The 14,971-nt window shown below is 46.7% G+C and overlaps 1 protein-coding gene across 1 annotated transcript in view; it reads left to right on the top strand.

Annotated features, from left to right (window-relative positions):
- Positions 1-14,971, top strand: part of nell2b (neural EGFL like 2b) — a 202,341-nt gene that overhangs the window by 181,108 nt on the left and 6,262 nt on the right. The window contains 3 exon segments of the mRNA XM_065021366.1: positions 6,035-6,175; positions 7,635-7,828; positions 8,049-8,225. Coding sequence (XP_064877438.1) covers positions 6,035-6,175; positions 7,635-7,828; positions 8,049-8,225 — 512 coding nt within the window.

The raw sequence follows: 14,971 nt of genomic DNA, 5'->3' as shown, positions 1-14,971 counted from the left end.
GGTCAGTCACAGGGGTCAGGTATTCTGCCACTGTGTACTCTCTGTTTAAGGATAAATAGCATTCTAGTTTGCTCTGTTTTTTTTGTCAATTATTTCCAATGTGTCATGTAATTATCTTTTTGTTTTCTCATGATTTGGGTCTAATTGTGTTGCTGTCCTGGGGCTCTGCTTAGGGGACTCTTCTCCAGGTTCATCTCTCTGTTGGTGATGGCTTTGTTATGGAAGGTTTGGGAATCGCTTCCTTTTAGGTGGTTGTAGAATTGAACAGCTCTTTTCTGGATTTTGATAATTAGTGTGTATCGTCATAATTCTGCTCTGCATTATTTGGTGTTCTACGTTGTACACGGATGACATTTTTGCAGAATTCTGCATGCAGAGTCTCAATTTGGTGTTTGTCCCATTTTGTGAAATCTTGGTTGGTGAGCAGACCCCAGACCTCACAACCATAAAGGGCAATGGGTTCTATAACTGATTCAAGTATTTTTAGCCAGATCCTAATTGGTATGCCAAATTTTATGTTCCTTTTGATGGCATAGAAGGTCCTTCTTGCCTTGTTTCTCAGATCATTCACAGCTTTGTGGAAGTCTCTCTCTGTCTCTATTTCTCTGTTAGAGAGAATCCTAATGAGGTAGAGAGTGGAGTCTCTTTGATAAGACTTCCTGTCACTACGTTTGTTCTTTCTCGTCTCGGTAAAGCTCGTCTCGATAAAGTTTTTGGGGCGGGTTGAAGGGAGAGGATGCTGGTGGGGGGAATGTTGTAAAGCATTACCCACAATCCTGTGAGTAATGTGTTGCTTGTGACGCAGTCGGCAAACCTGTTGAGTTTCCCGAGTGACAGGTTGATGACACAACAAAGACATTCCTGACTTCAAACGTCACAATGCCAAGTTGCCGTCTTCAACAGTGATGGTTGTTGTTGCTGGAGAGATCGTGGTAGGAGTGAGTTAGTCTGAGAGAGTAGGGAGGAGAGGGGAGAGGAGAGGAATAGAGAGGAGGGGAGAGGAGAAAGGAGAGGAATAGAGAGGAGGGGAGAGGAGAAAGGAGAGAGGAAAGAAGAAAGGAGATGAGGAGAGGATGAGAGAGGAGAGGAATAGAGAAGAGATGAGTAGAGAGGAGAGGAGGAGAGGAGAGGAATATAGAAGAGAGGAGTAGAGAGGAGGAGAGGAGGAGGAGAGAAGTAAATAGGAGATGAGGAGAGGAATAGAGAGGAGAAGAGCGAGGAGGAGAGGAGGAGAAGAGGAGAGAGGAGAGGAGGAGATAGGAGAGGAGGAGGGGAGGGGAGTGGTGGGGAGAGAGGAGAGGAGGGGAGAGGAGATGATAGGAGTGGTTGAGGTTCTAGAGAGTTAGAGAAGGAGAGAGGAGAGGAGTAGAGGGAGAGAGGAGAGGAGGAGAGGAGAAGAGTAGGGAGGAGAGGAGAGGAGGAGGAGGAGAGAGAGGAGTGGTTGAGGAGGAGAGAGGAGAGGAGAGGAGGGGAGGGAAGGGGTGGGGAGAGAGGACAAGAGGAGAGGAGATGATAGGGGTGGTTGAGGAGGAGAAAGGATGGGAGAAGAGATGAGGAAAGGAGAGGAGTGGAGTGGAGTGGAGAGGAGAGAGAGGAGAGGAGAGGAGAGGAGAGGAGAGAGTGGAGAGGAGAGAGGAGAGGGAGAGGGAGAGGAGAGAAAGGAGAGGAGAGGAGAGGAGAGGAGAGGAGAGGAGAGGAGAGGAGAGGAGAGGAGAGAGGAGAGGAGGGAGTGGAGTGGAGAGGAGAGGAGAGGAGTGGAGAGGAGTGGAGAGGACAGGAGGAAAGAGGAGAGGAGAGGACGGGAGAAAAGAGGAGAGGAGATGCAGGGAGGGGAGTGGAGTAGAGAGGAGAGAGGACAAGATTAAAGATGTTCCTGGGGTACATTAAAAAGATGAATAATGAATTAGTTAACAATCATCAAGTTTATTGCTTGACCCCAAATAATTTATTCTCTGTATCAAATATTTTATTTGATTTTCTACTCTACATAGACCATCATACATCCAGAGATTGTTCTTCCTGTTTTAAAGGAATGGGCTCTACATATTTATGGTCCCTTGTCTCAGCTAGCAGTCAGCCCAGATATTATAAATGGTAATTGCAGTTCACCTTTTCATTGAGGCTGCGTTTTGTGGGTCACAGTGTAAATTGCCTGCCATAACGTTGTTCTAACACAGTGTGCAGACAGTCTGAATTGGTTCGCTTTCAAAGTAAAAGTCTGCTGTAAGCTCAGTCAGCATGATGTGCACATGCGCACGCACACACACTCAAACATGCACACACACCACACGCACGTGCACACACACAGTGACATATCCCTGACAAATGAGTTGCAGTGCTGCAGCGACAGACAGTCAGAGTGGTGATGTCCTGGGGACCGGCACACAGTAACTGTGTTCCAAATTGTACCCTATTCTACAGGGCTCTTGTTAATAGTAGTGGACTACGTAGGGAATAGGGGGCCATTTGGGATGCGCTCGGTGACTACAAACCACAGTGATTTCCCAGTGGGCCTCATGAAGACCTGGTTCAACCAACAGTCACTTAAATGCTAAGCCATACTCCGAGGAAGGAGGGAGAGAGGCATGGAGACGCATCTACACTATGTTATTCCTCACTGTTTACTTGTCCAGCTACTCAGCAGCATCCAGTTCATTTATATTATACTTTTATAATATTTTGTCAATTAAATACACTTTCTATAAATGGTGATTTGATTTGGACTGTAGCTGTAGTTAGATGGTGATATGATTTGGACTGTAGCTGTAGTTAGATGGTGATGTGATTTGATCTGTAGAAGTAGTTAGATGGTGATTTGATTTGGACTGTAGCTGTAGTTAGATGGTGATTTGATTTGGACTGTAGCTGTAGTTAGATGGTGATGTGATTTGGACTGTAGCTGTAGTTAGATGGTGATATGATTTGGACTGTAGCTGTAATTAGATGGTGATGTGATTTGGACTGTAGCTGTAGTTAGATGGTGATGTGATTTGGACTGTAGCTGTAGTTAGATGGTGATGTGATTTGGACTGTAGCTGTAGTTAGATGGTGATGTGATTTGGACTGTAGCTGTAGTTAGATGGTGATGTGATTTGGACTGTAGCTGTAGTTAGATGGTGATGTTTTGGACTGTAGCTGTAGTTAGATGGTGATGTGATTTGGACTGTAGCTGTAGTTAGATGGTGATGTGATTTGGACTGTAGCTGTAGTTAGATGGTGATGTGATTTGGACTGTAGCTGTAGTTAGATGGTGATGTGATTTGGACTGTAGCTGTAGTTAGATGGTGATGTGATTTGGACTGTAGCTGTAGTTAGATGGTGATGTTTTGGACTGTAGCTGTAGTTAGATGGTGATGTGATTTGGACTGTAGCTGTAGTTAGACAGTGATGTGATTTGGACTGTAGCTGTAGTTAGATGGTGATGTGATTTGGACTGTAGCTGTAGTTAGATGGTGATGTGATTTGGACTGTAGCTGTAGTTAGATGGTGATGTGATTTGGACTGTAGCTGTAGTTAGATGGTGATGTGATTTGGACTGTAGCTGTAGTTAGATGGTGATGTGATGTGGACTGTAGCTGTAGTTAGATGGTGATATGATTTGGACTGTAGCTGTAGTTAGATGGTGATGTGATTTGGACTGTAGCTGTAGTTAGATGGTGATTTGATTTGGACTGTAGCTGTAGTTAGATGGTGATATGATTTGGACTGTAGCTGTAGTTAGATGCTTCAACAAACAGAATAAGTATCTGTACCTCCATGTAAGCCGTCTGCAGCTTGTTTCTCAGTCTTCCACTTTGACCTGCTGGGACAATGGAAACAACCCCCACCACCACACACAGACACTACCTTTGAATACCACACAACCATTCAGCCTTTCACAAAATCAAGGTCTTCTGAGCATTCAATGTTCTCTCTCCTCTCTCTCTCAGTTCTCCCCCCCCTCTCTCTCTCTCAGTTCTCTCCCCCCTCTCTCTCTCTCAGTTCTCTCTCTCTCTCTCCCCTCTCTCCCTCTCTCTCTCTCAGTTCTCTCTCTCTCAGTTCTCTCTCTCTCAGTTCTCTCTCTCCCCCCTCTCTCCCTCTCTCTCTCTCTGTTCTCTCTCTCTCTCTCCACCCTCCTCTCCCTCTTTCTGTCTCTCAGTTCTCTCTCTCTCTCTCAATCCCCCCTCTCCCTTCTTTAATCCTCTGTTCTGAAGAGGGCGAAGCACGTGTCTTTAGACTGACCTTGGCAGGCAGGTAAAGTAAGGGAGCGTGGGGTTAAACACTAATGTAAATGCAGGAGCTATAGAGGGAACTCTGAGCATCCACAACAAGACCTGAACTCGTGACTTCGGTGAGATGTCACTCAAATAGACAGGAATACAAATCCCTTCTTTCTACCTCACCATCTCTCTCTCTTGCTCTCTCTCCATTTCTCTCTCTCTTTCTCTTGCTTTCTCCATTTCTTTCTCTCTCTCTCTCCTCTCTCTCTTCACCATCTCTCCCTGCTGTTTCTCATTGCATCTCAATGTGCTCTTAGTGTCTACTATTACTAAAATAAGGTGTGCCTACAGTAGCGAGATCTCTCTCTGGTTCAAGGTGATTCACCCCCTCCATGTAACACAGTGAGAGAAACAGCCTAGTTTAAAGGGGAGAGAAACAGCCTAGTTTAAAGGGGAGAAACAGCCTAGTTTAAAGGAGAGAAACACAGCCTAGTTTAAAGGGGAGAGAAACAGCCTAGATTAAAGAGGAGAGAAACACAGCCTAGTTTAAAGGGGAGAGAAACAGCCTAGTTTAAAGGGGAGAGAAACAGCCTAGTTTAAAGGGGAGAGAAACAGCCTAGTTTAAAGGGGAGAGAAACACAGCCTAGTTTAAAGGGGAGAGAAACAGCCTATTTTAAAGGGGAGAGAAACAGCCTAGTGTAAAGGGGAGAGAAACACAGCCTAGTTTAAACACTCCATGTAACACAGTGATGGATGAGATCTCTCTCTGGTTCAAGGTGATTGACTCCCTCCATGTAACACAGTGATGGATTTGATAGAGCACCATGACACCTGATACTATATGATCCAAGCCTTCATTATCCCAATGGTTTTGCTCACTGGCCAGTGAGATGATTCTCCATCTCCTACGGATCACAGGAGGCTGGTGGCACTCAAGTTGGGGAGGACAGGCTCATAGTAATGGCTGGAACGGAATTAATGGAATGATGTTGAACACATCAAACACCTGGATTCCATTTTATTTGATGCCATTCCATTCACTTCATTCCAGCCATTATTATGAGCCGTTCTCCCCCCACCAACCACCTTACCAACCACCCCACCAACCACCTTACCAACCACCCCACCAAACACCCACCCACCCACCACCTTACCAACCAACCACCCACCAACCACCCACCAACCACCCCACCAACCACCCCACCACCAACCACCTTACCAACCACCCCACCAACCACCTTACCAACCACCCCACCAACCACCTTACCAACCACCCCACCAACCACCTTACCAACCACCCCACCAACCACCCCACCAACCACCTTACCAACCACCCCACCAACCACCTTACCAACCACCCCACCAACCACCTTACCAACCACCCCACCAACCACCTTACCAACCACCTCACCAGCCACCTTACCAGCCACCTTACCAACCACCCCACCAACCACCCCACCAACCACCCCACCAGCCACCCCACCAACCACCTCACCAGCCACCTCACCAACCACCCCACCAACCACCTCACCAACCACCCCACCAGCCACCTCACCAACCACCTCACCAACCACCCCACCAGCCAATTGTAAAGGAGATAATGGGCCTCTGAAATGGCTTAGTGTTTGATGTTTTAAACTGTAATGGGAATAAAACCCATCCTCGGGATGTGCCACTGCTACTATAACAGAAGCCTGGCTGTGTAGTTGACATTTGCATACCTCAAATGCAAAGATGAATGCATTAGGCCCAGCTGTGTTTAACAAGCCTGAAACTGAAACATCTGTGTGAGCGGGGTTGTGTGTGTTTGTGTCTGTGTGTGTGTGTCTCACCAGACATTGATGAGTGTACCGATGGCTTCGTGGAGTGTGATAGCAGAGCCATCTGTGTTAACCTGCCTGGCTGGTACCACTGTGAGTGTCGGGACGGCTACCATGACAACGGGATGTTCTCAGCCAATGGGGAGTCCTGTGAAGGTAAGTTGGGGGTCTAGACTCACCTGTATGAGCACAGTACTGGTATGCACAAGGATCTTAGGTGCTGGAATTATTATACAAACACATATCTCACCCATTACTATTTTCCCTCTGGAATTCAACTGTATTTGTTTGTTGACTTCATACACTAACCTGTAGTCTGTCTGTCCCTCCTTCATACACTAACCTGTAGTCTGTCTCTCCTCCTTCATACACTAACCTGTAGTCTGTCTGTCCCTCCTCCTTCATACACTAACCTGTAGTCTGTCTGTCCCTCCTCCTTCATACACTAACCTGTAGTCTGTCTGTCCCTCCTCCTTCATACACTAACCTGTAGCCTGTATGTCCCTCCTCCTTCATACACTAACCTGTAGCCTGTATGTCCCTCCTCCTTCATACACTAACCTGTAGCCTGTATGTCCCTCCTCCTTCATACACTAACCTGTAGTCTGTCTGTCCCTCCTCCTTCATACACTAACCTGTAGTCTGTCTGTCCCTCCTCCTTCATACACTAACCTGTAGTCTGTCTGTCCCTCCTCCTTCATACACTAACCTGTAGTCTGTCTGCCCCTCCTTCATACACTAACCTGTAGTCTGTCTGTCCCTCCTCCTTCATACACTAACCTGTAGTCTGTCTGTCCCTCTTTCATACACTAACCTGTAGTCTGTCTGTCTCTCCTCCTTCATACACTAACCTGTAGTCTGTCTGTCCTTCCTCCTTCATACACTAACCTGTAGTCTGTCTGTCTCTCCTCCTTCATACACTAACCTGTAGTCTGTCTGTCCCTCCTCCTTCATACACTAACCTGTAGTCTGTCTGTCCCTCCTCCTTCATACACTAACCTGTAGTCTGTCTGTCCCTCCTCCTTCATACACTAACCTGTAGTCTGTCTGTCCCTCCTCCTTCATACACTAACCTGTAGTCTGTCTGTCCCTCCTCCTTCATACACTAACCTGTAGTCTGTCTGTCCCTCCTCCTTCATACACTAACCTGTAGTCTGTCTGTCCCTCCTCCTTCATACACTAACCTGTAGTCTGTCTGTCCCTCCTTCATACACTAACCTGTAGTCTGTCTGTCTCTCCTCCTTCATACAGTAACCTGTAGTCTGTCTGTCCCTCCTCCTTCATACAGTAACCTGTAGTCTGTCTGTCCCTCCTCCTTCATACACTAACCTGTAGTCTGTCTGTCCCTCCTCCTTCATACACTAACCTGTAGTCTGTCTGTCCCTCCTCCTTCATACACTAACCTGTAGCCTGTATGTCCCTCCTCCTTCATACACTAACCTGTAGTCTGTCTGTCCCTCCTTCATACACTAACCTGTAGTCTGTCTGTCCCTCCTCCTTCATACACTAACCTGTAGTCTGTCTGTCCCTCCTCCTTCATACACTAACCTGTAGTCTGTCTGTCCCTCCTCCTTCATACACTAACCTGTAGTCTGTCTGTCCCTCCTCTCTGCAGATATAGATGAGTGTGCGACAGAAAGACACAGCTGTGCTAACGATACGGTGTGTTTCAACGTGGACGGAGGCTACGACTGCAGGTGCCCTCACGGCAAGAACTGCACCGGGGACTGTAACCATGACAACAAGCACAAACACAACGGGCAGATCTGGGTGCTGGACAACGACAGGTGCTCCGTCTGCTCCTGCCAGGTGAGTGATGTACTGTAGAACCTCCTGGGGAATCATGGGAATTGGAGTCTTTTGGAAAAAGAGTTTCCAATCAGAGTTTTATATTGCAGTAATAATCTAATGTTAAATCTAACATGTCAAAATATAGATCTGAAAGGAAAAGCTTAGTCTGACTCATTCTCTCTCTTTCTCTCTCTCTCTCTCTCTCTCTCTCTCTCTCTCTCTCCCCTCACCCCTACAGTCTGGTCTGGTGATGTGTCGTAGGATGGTGTGTGACTGTGAGTCCACCACAGCCGACCTGTTCTGCTGTCCAGAGTGTAACCCCGGCCTCAGCAGCCAGTGTCTGCACCAGAACAGACTCATTACATACAGCAGTGGAGACACCTGGGTGGACAACTGCCAGCAGTGCCAGTGTATGGTGAGTTGGCATCGACAGACACTGTAGAGAGATGTGGAGGATAGTACCAGTACATACTGAGTTACTGGGGTAGTGGAGGATAGTACCAGTACATACTGAGTTACTGGGGTAGTGGAGGATAGTACCAGTACATACTGAGTTACTGGGGTAGTGGAGGATAGTACAGTTACTGAGTTACTGGGGTAGTGGAGGATAGTACCAGTACTGAGTTACAGTACATACTGAGTTACTGGGGTAGTGGAGGATAGTACCAGTACATACTGAGTTACTGGGGTAGTGGAGGATAGTACCAGTACATACTGAGTTACTGGGGTAGTGGAGGGATACCAGTACATACTGAGTTACTGGGGTAGTGATGGATAGTACCAGTACATACTGAGTTACTGGGGTAGTGGAGGAGTACCAGTACCTGAGTTACTGGGGTAGTGTACCAGTTACTGAGGGGTAGTGGATGGATAGTACCAGTACATACTGAGTTACTGGGGTAGTGGAGGATAGTACCAGTACATACTGAGTTACTGGGGTAGTGGAGGATAGTACCAGTACATACTGAGTTACTGGGGTAGTGGAGGATAGTACCAGTACATACTGATACTGTACCAGTTACTGGGGTAGTGGAGGATAGTACCAGTACATACTGAGTTACTGGGATAGTGGAGGATAGTACCAGTACATACTGAGTTACTGGGGTAGTGATGGATAGTACCAGTACATACTGAGTTACTGTTACTGGGTAGTGGAGGATAGTACCAGTACATACTGAGTTACTGGTTACTGGGATAGTGGAGGATAGTACCAGTACATACTGAGTTACTGGGGTAGTGGAGGATAGTACCAGTACATACTGAGTTACTGGGGTAGTGGAGGATAGTACCAGTACATACTGAGTTACTGGGGTAGTGGAGGATAGTACCAGTTACATACTGAGTTACTGAGTTACTGGGTAGTGGAGGATAGTACCAGTACATACTGAGTTACTGGGGTAGTGGAGGATAGTACCAGTACATACTGAGTTACTGGGGTAGTGTACCAGTACATACTGAGTTACTGGGGTAGTGGAGGATAGTACAGTACATACTGAGTTACTGGGGTAGTGGAGGATAGTACATACTGAGTTACTGGGGTAGTGGAGGATAGTACCAGTACATACTGAGTTACTGGGGTAGTGATGGATAGTACCAGTACATACTGAGTTACTGGGTTAGTGGAGGATAGTACCAGTACAGTTACTGAGTTACTGAGTTACTGGGATAGTGGAGGATAGTACCAGTACATACTGAGTTACTGGGGTAGTGGAGGATGGTACATACTGAGTTACTGGGGTAGTGGAGGATAGTACCAGTACATACTGAGTTACTGGGTAGTGGAGGATAGTACCAGTACATACTGAGTTACTGGGGTAGTGGAGGATAGTACCAGTACATACTGAGTTACTGGGGTAGTGGAGGAGTACCAGATACTGAGTTACCAGTAGTACATACTGAGTTACTGGGTAGTGGAGGATAGTACCAGTACATACTGAGTTACTGGGGTAGTGGAGGATAGTACCAGTACATACTGAGTTACTGGGGTAGTGGAGGATAGTACCAGTACATACTGAGTTACTGGGGTAGTGGAGGATAGTACCAGTACATACTGAGTTACTGGGGGTAGTGGAGGATAGTACCAGTACATACTGAGTTACTGGGGTAGTGGAGGATAGTACCAGTACATACTGAGTTACTGGGGTAGTGAGGATAGTAGTGAGTTACTGGGATAGTGGAGGAGTACCAGTACATACTGAGTTACTGTGGTAGTGATGGATAGTACCAGTACATACTGAGTTACTGTGGTAGTGATGGATAGTACCAGTACATACTGAGTTACTGGGGTAGTGGAGGATAGTACCAGTACATACTGAGTTACTGGGATAGTGGAGGATAAAACCAGTACATAGTGAGTTACTGGGATAGTGGAGGATAGTACCAGTACATACTGAGTTACTGGGATAGTGGAGGATAGTACCAGTACATACTGAGTTACTGGGGTAGTGGAGGATAGTACATACTGAGTTACTGGATTAGTGGAGGATAGTACCAGTACATACTGAGTTACTGGGATAGTGGAGGATAGTACCAGTACATACTGAGTTACTGGGGTAGTGGAGGATAGTACCAGTACATACTGAGTTACTGTGGTAGTGGAGGATAGTACCAGTACATAGTGAGTTACTGGGGTAGTGGAGGATAGTACCAGTACATAGTGAGTTACTGGGGTAGTGGAGGATAGTACCAGTACATACTGAGTTACTGGGGTAGTGGAGGATAGTACCAGTACATACTGAGTTACTCGGGTAGTGGAGGATAGTACCAGTACATACTGAGTTACTGGGGTAGTGGAGGATAGTACCAGTACATACTGAGTTACTGGGGTAGTGATGGATAGTACCAGTACATACTGAGTTACTGGGTTAGTGGAGGATAGTACCAGTACATACTGAGTTACTGGGGTAGTGGAGGATAGTACCAGTACATACTGAGTTACTGGGATAGTGATGGATAGTACCAGTACATACTGAGTTACTGGGTTAGTGGAGGATAGTACCAGTACATACTGAGTTACTGGGGTAGTGGAGGATAGTACCAGTACATACTGAGTTACTGTGGTAGTGGAGGATAGTACCAGTACATAGTGAGTTACTGGGGTAGTGGAGGATAGTACCAGTACATACTGAGTTACTGGGGTAGTGGAGGATAGTACCAGTACATACTGAGTTACTGGGGTAGTGGAGGATAGTACCAGTACATACTGAGTTACTGTGGTAGTGGAGGATAGTACCAGTACATACTGAGTTACTGGGGTAGTGGAGGATAGTACCAGTACATACTGAGTTACTGTGGTAGTGGAGGATAGTACCAGTACATAGTGAGTTACTGGGGTAGTGGAGGATAGTACCAGTACATACTGAGTTACTGGGGTAGTGGAGGATAGTACCAGTACATACTGAGTTACTGGGGTAGTGGAGGATAGTACCAGTACATACTGAGTTACTGGGGTAGTGATGGATAGTACCAGTACATACTGAGTTACTGGGTTAGTGGAGGATAGTACCAGTACATACTGAGTTACTGGGGTAGTGGAGGATCAGACCAGTCTAGTAGTGTTCAGACCAGGCTAGTAATGTTCAGACCAGGCTAGTAATGTTCAGACCAGACTAGTAGTGTTCAGACCAGGCTAGTAGTGTTCAGACCAGGCTAGTAATGTTCAGACCAGGCTAGTAGTGTTCAGACCAGGCTAGTAGTGTTTAAACCAGGCTAGTAGAACATTTGCCCAACTACCCCACCAGCTAGAGAATCTCTGTTTTTTAAAATATCATGTACCAGATTTCGGTACTGCATGTTTGGTAGGCTAATACCATGCCAGTATATGAACCCTCAGCAGGCCCAGTGCCCGTAGAGTAGACGCTGATTAGTTTTCAGTGACATACTGTATGGAGGAGAAAGAGGTAGACCCAGAATGTGGCTCTTGAGAAGCCTGAGTGCGTCAGTGCTGTGGGTATACAGACTGGACTGGACTGGATGCTTCTGTCTTGTTGTCGTGAGACAAGGAATTTAAAGTCTACCAATCCCAATTGAATCATAAAAGTTCAGCGAACATATGGCAGTAAATCTCTCTGTGCTATCGACCGGTGCCAAGCCTGCCTCTCTGCCTTTCTGCATGTCTCTCTCTCTCTTTCTCCTTTCTCACTCTCTGCCTTTCTCTGTCTCTCTCTGCCTTTCTCTCTGCCTTTCTCTGTCTCCCTCTGCCTCTCTGCATGTCTCTCTCTCTCTTTCTATCTCTATTTTTCCTTTCTCACTCTCTGCCTTTCTCTGTCTCTCTCTGCCTTTCTCTCTCCCTCTGCCTTTCTGAATGTCTCTCTCTCTCTTTCTCTGTCTCTCTCTGCCTGCCTCTCTGCCTTACTGCATGTCTCTCTCTCTCTCTCTTTCTATCTTTCTTTCTCCTTTCTCACTCTCTGCCTTTCTCTGTCTCTCTCTGCTTTTCTCTCTGCCTTTCTGCATGTATCTCTCTCTCTTTCTATCTCTCTTTCTCCTTTCTCACTCTCTGCCTTTCTCTGTCTCTTTCTGCCTTTCTCTCTGCCTTTCTCTGTCTCTCTCTGCATTTTTCTCTGCCTTTCTCTGTCTCTCTCTGCCTTTCTCTCTGCCTTTCTCTCTCTCTCTGCCTTTCTCTCTGTCTTTCTCTCTCTTTCTGCCTTTCTCTCTGCCTTTCTCTGTCTCTTTCTGCCTTTCTCTCTGCCTTTCTCTGTCTCTCTCTGCCTTTCTCTCTGTCTTTCTCTTTCTCTCTGCCTTTCTCTCTGCCTTTCTCTGTCTCTCTGTGCCTTTCTCTCTGTATTTCTCTCTCTCTCTCTCTCTCTGCCTTTCTCTCTGCCTTTCTCTGTCTCTTTCTGCCTTTCTCTGTCTCTTTCTGCCTTTCTCTCTGCCTTTCTGTCTCTCTCTGCCTTTCTCTCTGCCTTTCTCTGTCTCTTTCTGCCTTTCTCTCTGCCTTTCTCTCTGCCTTTCTCTGTCTCTCTGTGCCTTTCTCTCTGTCTTTCTCTCTCTTTCTGCCTTTCTCTCTGCCTTTCTCTCTGCCTTTCTCTGTCTCTTTCTGCCTTTCTCTCTGCCTTTCTCTGTCTCTTTCTGCCTTTCTCTCTGCCTTTCTCTGTCTCTCTGTGCCTTTCTCTCTGTCTTTATCGCTCTCTCTGCCTTTCTCTCTGCCTTTCTCTGTCTCTCTGTGCCTTTCTCTCTGTCTTTCTCTCTCTCTCTGCCTTTCTCTCTGCCTTTCTCTGTCTCTCTGTGCCTTTCTCTCTGCCTTTCTCTGTCTCTCTCTGCCTTTCTCTCTTCCTTTCTCTCTGCCTTTCTCTGTCTCTCTGTGCCTTTCACTCTGTCTTTCTCTCTCTCTCTGCCTTTCTCCCTGCCTTTCTCTCTGACTTTCTCTGTCTCTCTGTGCCTTTCTCTCTGTCTTTCTCTCTCTCTGCCTTTCTCTCTGCCTTTCTCTGTCTCTCTGTGCCTTTCTCTCTGTCTTTCTCTCTCTCTCTCTCTGCCTTTATCTCTGCCTTTCTCTGTCTCTCTGTGCCTTTCTCTCTGCCTTTCTCTGTCTCTCTCTGCCTTTCTCTCTGCCTTTCTCTCTTCCTTTCTCTCTGCCTTTCTCTGTCTCTCTGTGCCTTTCACTCTGTCTTTCTCTCTCTCTCTGCCTTTCTCCCTGCCTTTCTCTCTGCCTTTCTCTGTCTCTCTGTGCCTTTCTCTCTGCCTTTCTCTCTCCCTCTGCCTTTCTGCATGTCTCTCTCTCTCTTTCTATCTCTCTTTCTCCTTTCTCACTCTCTGCCTTTCTCTCTGCCTCTCTCTGCCTTTCTCTCTCCCTCTGCCTTTCTGCATGTCTCTCTCTCTCTTTCTCTGTCTCTCTCTGCCTGCCTCTCTGCCTTACTGCATGTCTCTCTCTCTCTCTTTCTATCTCTCTTTCTCCTTTCTCACTCTCTGCCTTTCTCTGTCTCTCTCTGCCTTTCTCTCTGACTTTCTGCATGTATCTCTCTCTCTTTCTATCTCTCTTTCTCCTTTCTCACTCTCTGCCTTTCTCTGTCTCTTTCTGCCTTTCTCTGTCTCTCTCTGCATTTTTCTCTGCCTTTCTCTGTCTCTCTCTGCCTTTCTCTCTGTCTTTCTCTCTCTTTCTGCCTTTCTCTCGGCCTTTCTCTGTCTCTTTCTGCCTTTCTCTCTGCCTTTCTCTGTCTCTCTCTGCCTTTCTCTCTGTCTTTCTCTCTCTCTCTGCCTTTCTCTCTGCCTTTCTCTGTCTCTCTGTGCCTTTCTCTCTGTATTTCTCTCTCTCTCTCTCTGCCTTTCTCTCTGCCTTTCTCTGTCTCTTTCTGCCTTTCTCTGTCTCTTTCTGCCTTTCTCTCTGCCTTTCTCTGTCTCTCTCTGCCTTTCTCTCTGTCTTTCTCTCTCTTTCTGCCTTTCTCTCTGCCTTTCTCTCTGCCTTTCTCTGTCTCTTTCTGCCTTTCTCTCTGCCTTTCTCTGTCTATTTCTGCCTTTCTCTCTGCCTTTCTCTGTCTCTCTCTGCCTTTCTCTCTGTCTTTCTCTCTCTTTCTGCCTTTCCCTCTGCCTTTCTCTGTCTCTTTCTGCCTTTCTCTCTGCCTTTCTCTGCCTTTCTCTCTGTCTTTCTCTCTCTCTCAGCCTTTCTCTCTGCCTTTCTCTGTCTCTTTCTGCCTTTCTCTCTGCCTTTCTCTCTGTCTTTCTCTCTCTCTCTGCCTTTCTCTCTGCCTTTCTCTGTCTCTCTGTGCCTTTCTCTCTGTCTTTCTCTCTCTCTCTGCCTTTCTCTCTGCCTTTCTCTGTCTCTCTGTGCCTTTCTCTCTGTCTTTCTCTCTCTTTCTGCCTTTCTCTCTGCCTTTCTCTCTGCCTTTCTCTGTCTCTTTCTGCCTTTCTCTCTGCCTTTCTCTGTCTATTTCTGCCTTTCTCTCTGCCTTTCTCTGTCTCTCTCTGCCTTTCTCTCTGTCTTTCTCTCTCTTTCTGCCTTTCCCTCTGCCTTTCTCTGTCTCTTTCTGCCTTTCTCTCTGTCTTTCTCTGCCTTTCTCTCTGTCTTTCTCTCTCTCTCTGCCTTTCTCTCTGCCTTTCTCTGTCTCTTTCTGCCTTTCTCTCTGCCTTTCTCTCTGTCTTTCTCTCTCTCTCTGCCTTTCTCTCTGCCTTTCTCTGTCTCTCTGTGCCTTTCTCTCTGTCTTTCTCTCTCTCTCTGCCTTTCTCTCTGCC

Source organism: Oncorhynchus nerka, linkage group LG8, assembly GCF_034236695.1.
Source record: "Oncorhynchus nerka isolate Pitt River linkage group LG8, Oner_Uvic_2.0, whole genome shotgun sequence".
NCBI classification, from domain to species: Eukaryota; Metazoa; Chordata; class Actinopteri; order Salmoniformes; family Salmonidae; genus Oncorhynchus; species Oncorhynchus nerka.
The sequence above is the reverse complement of the archived record's forward strand: the minus strand, read 5'-3'. Positions and strand labels throughout refer to the sequence as shown.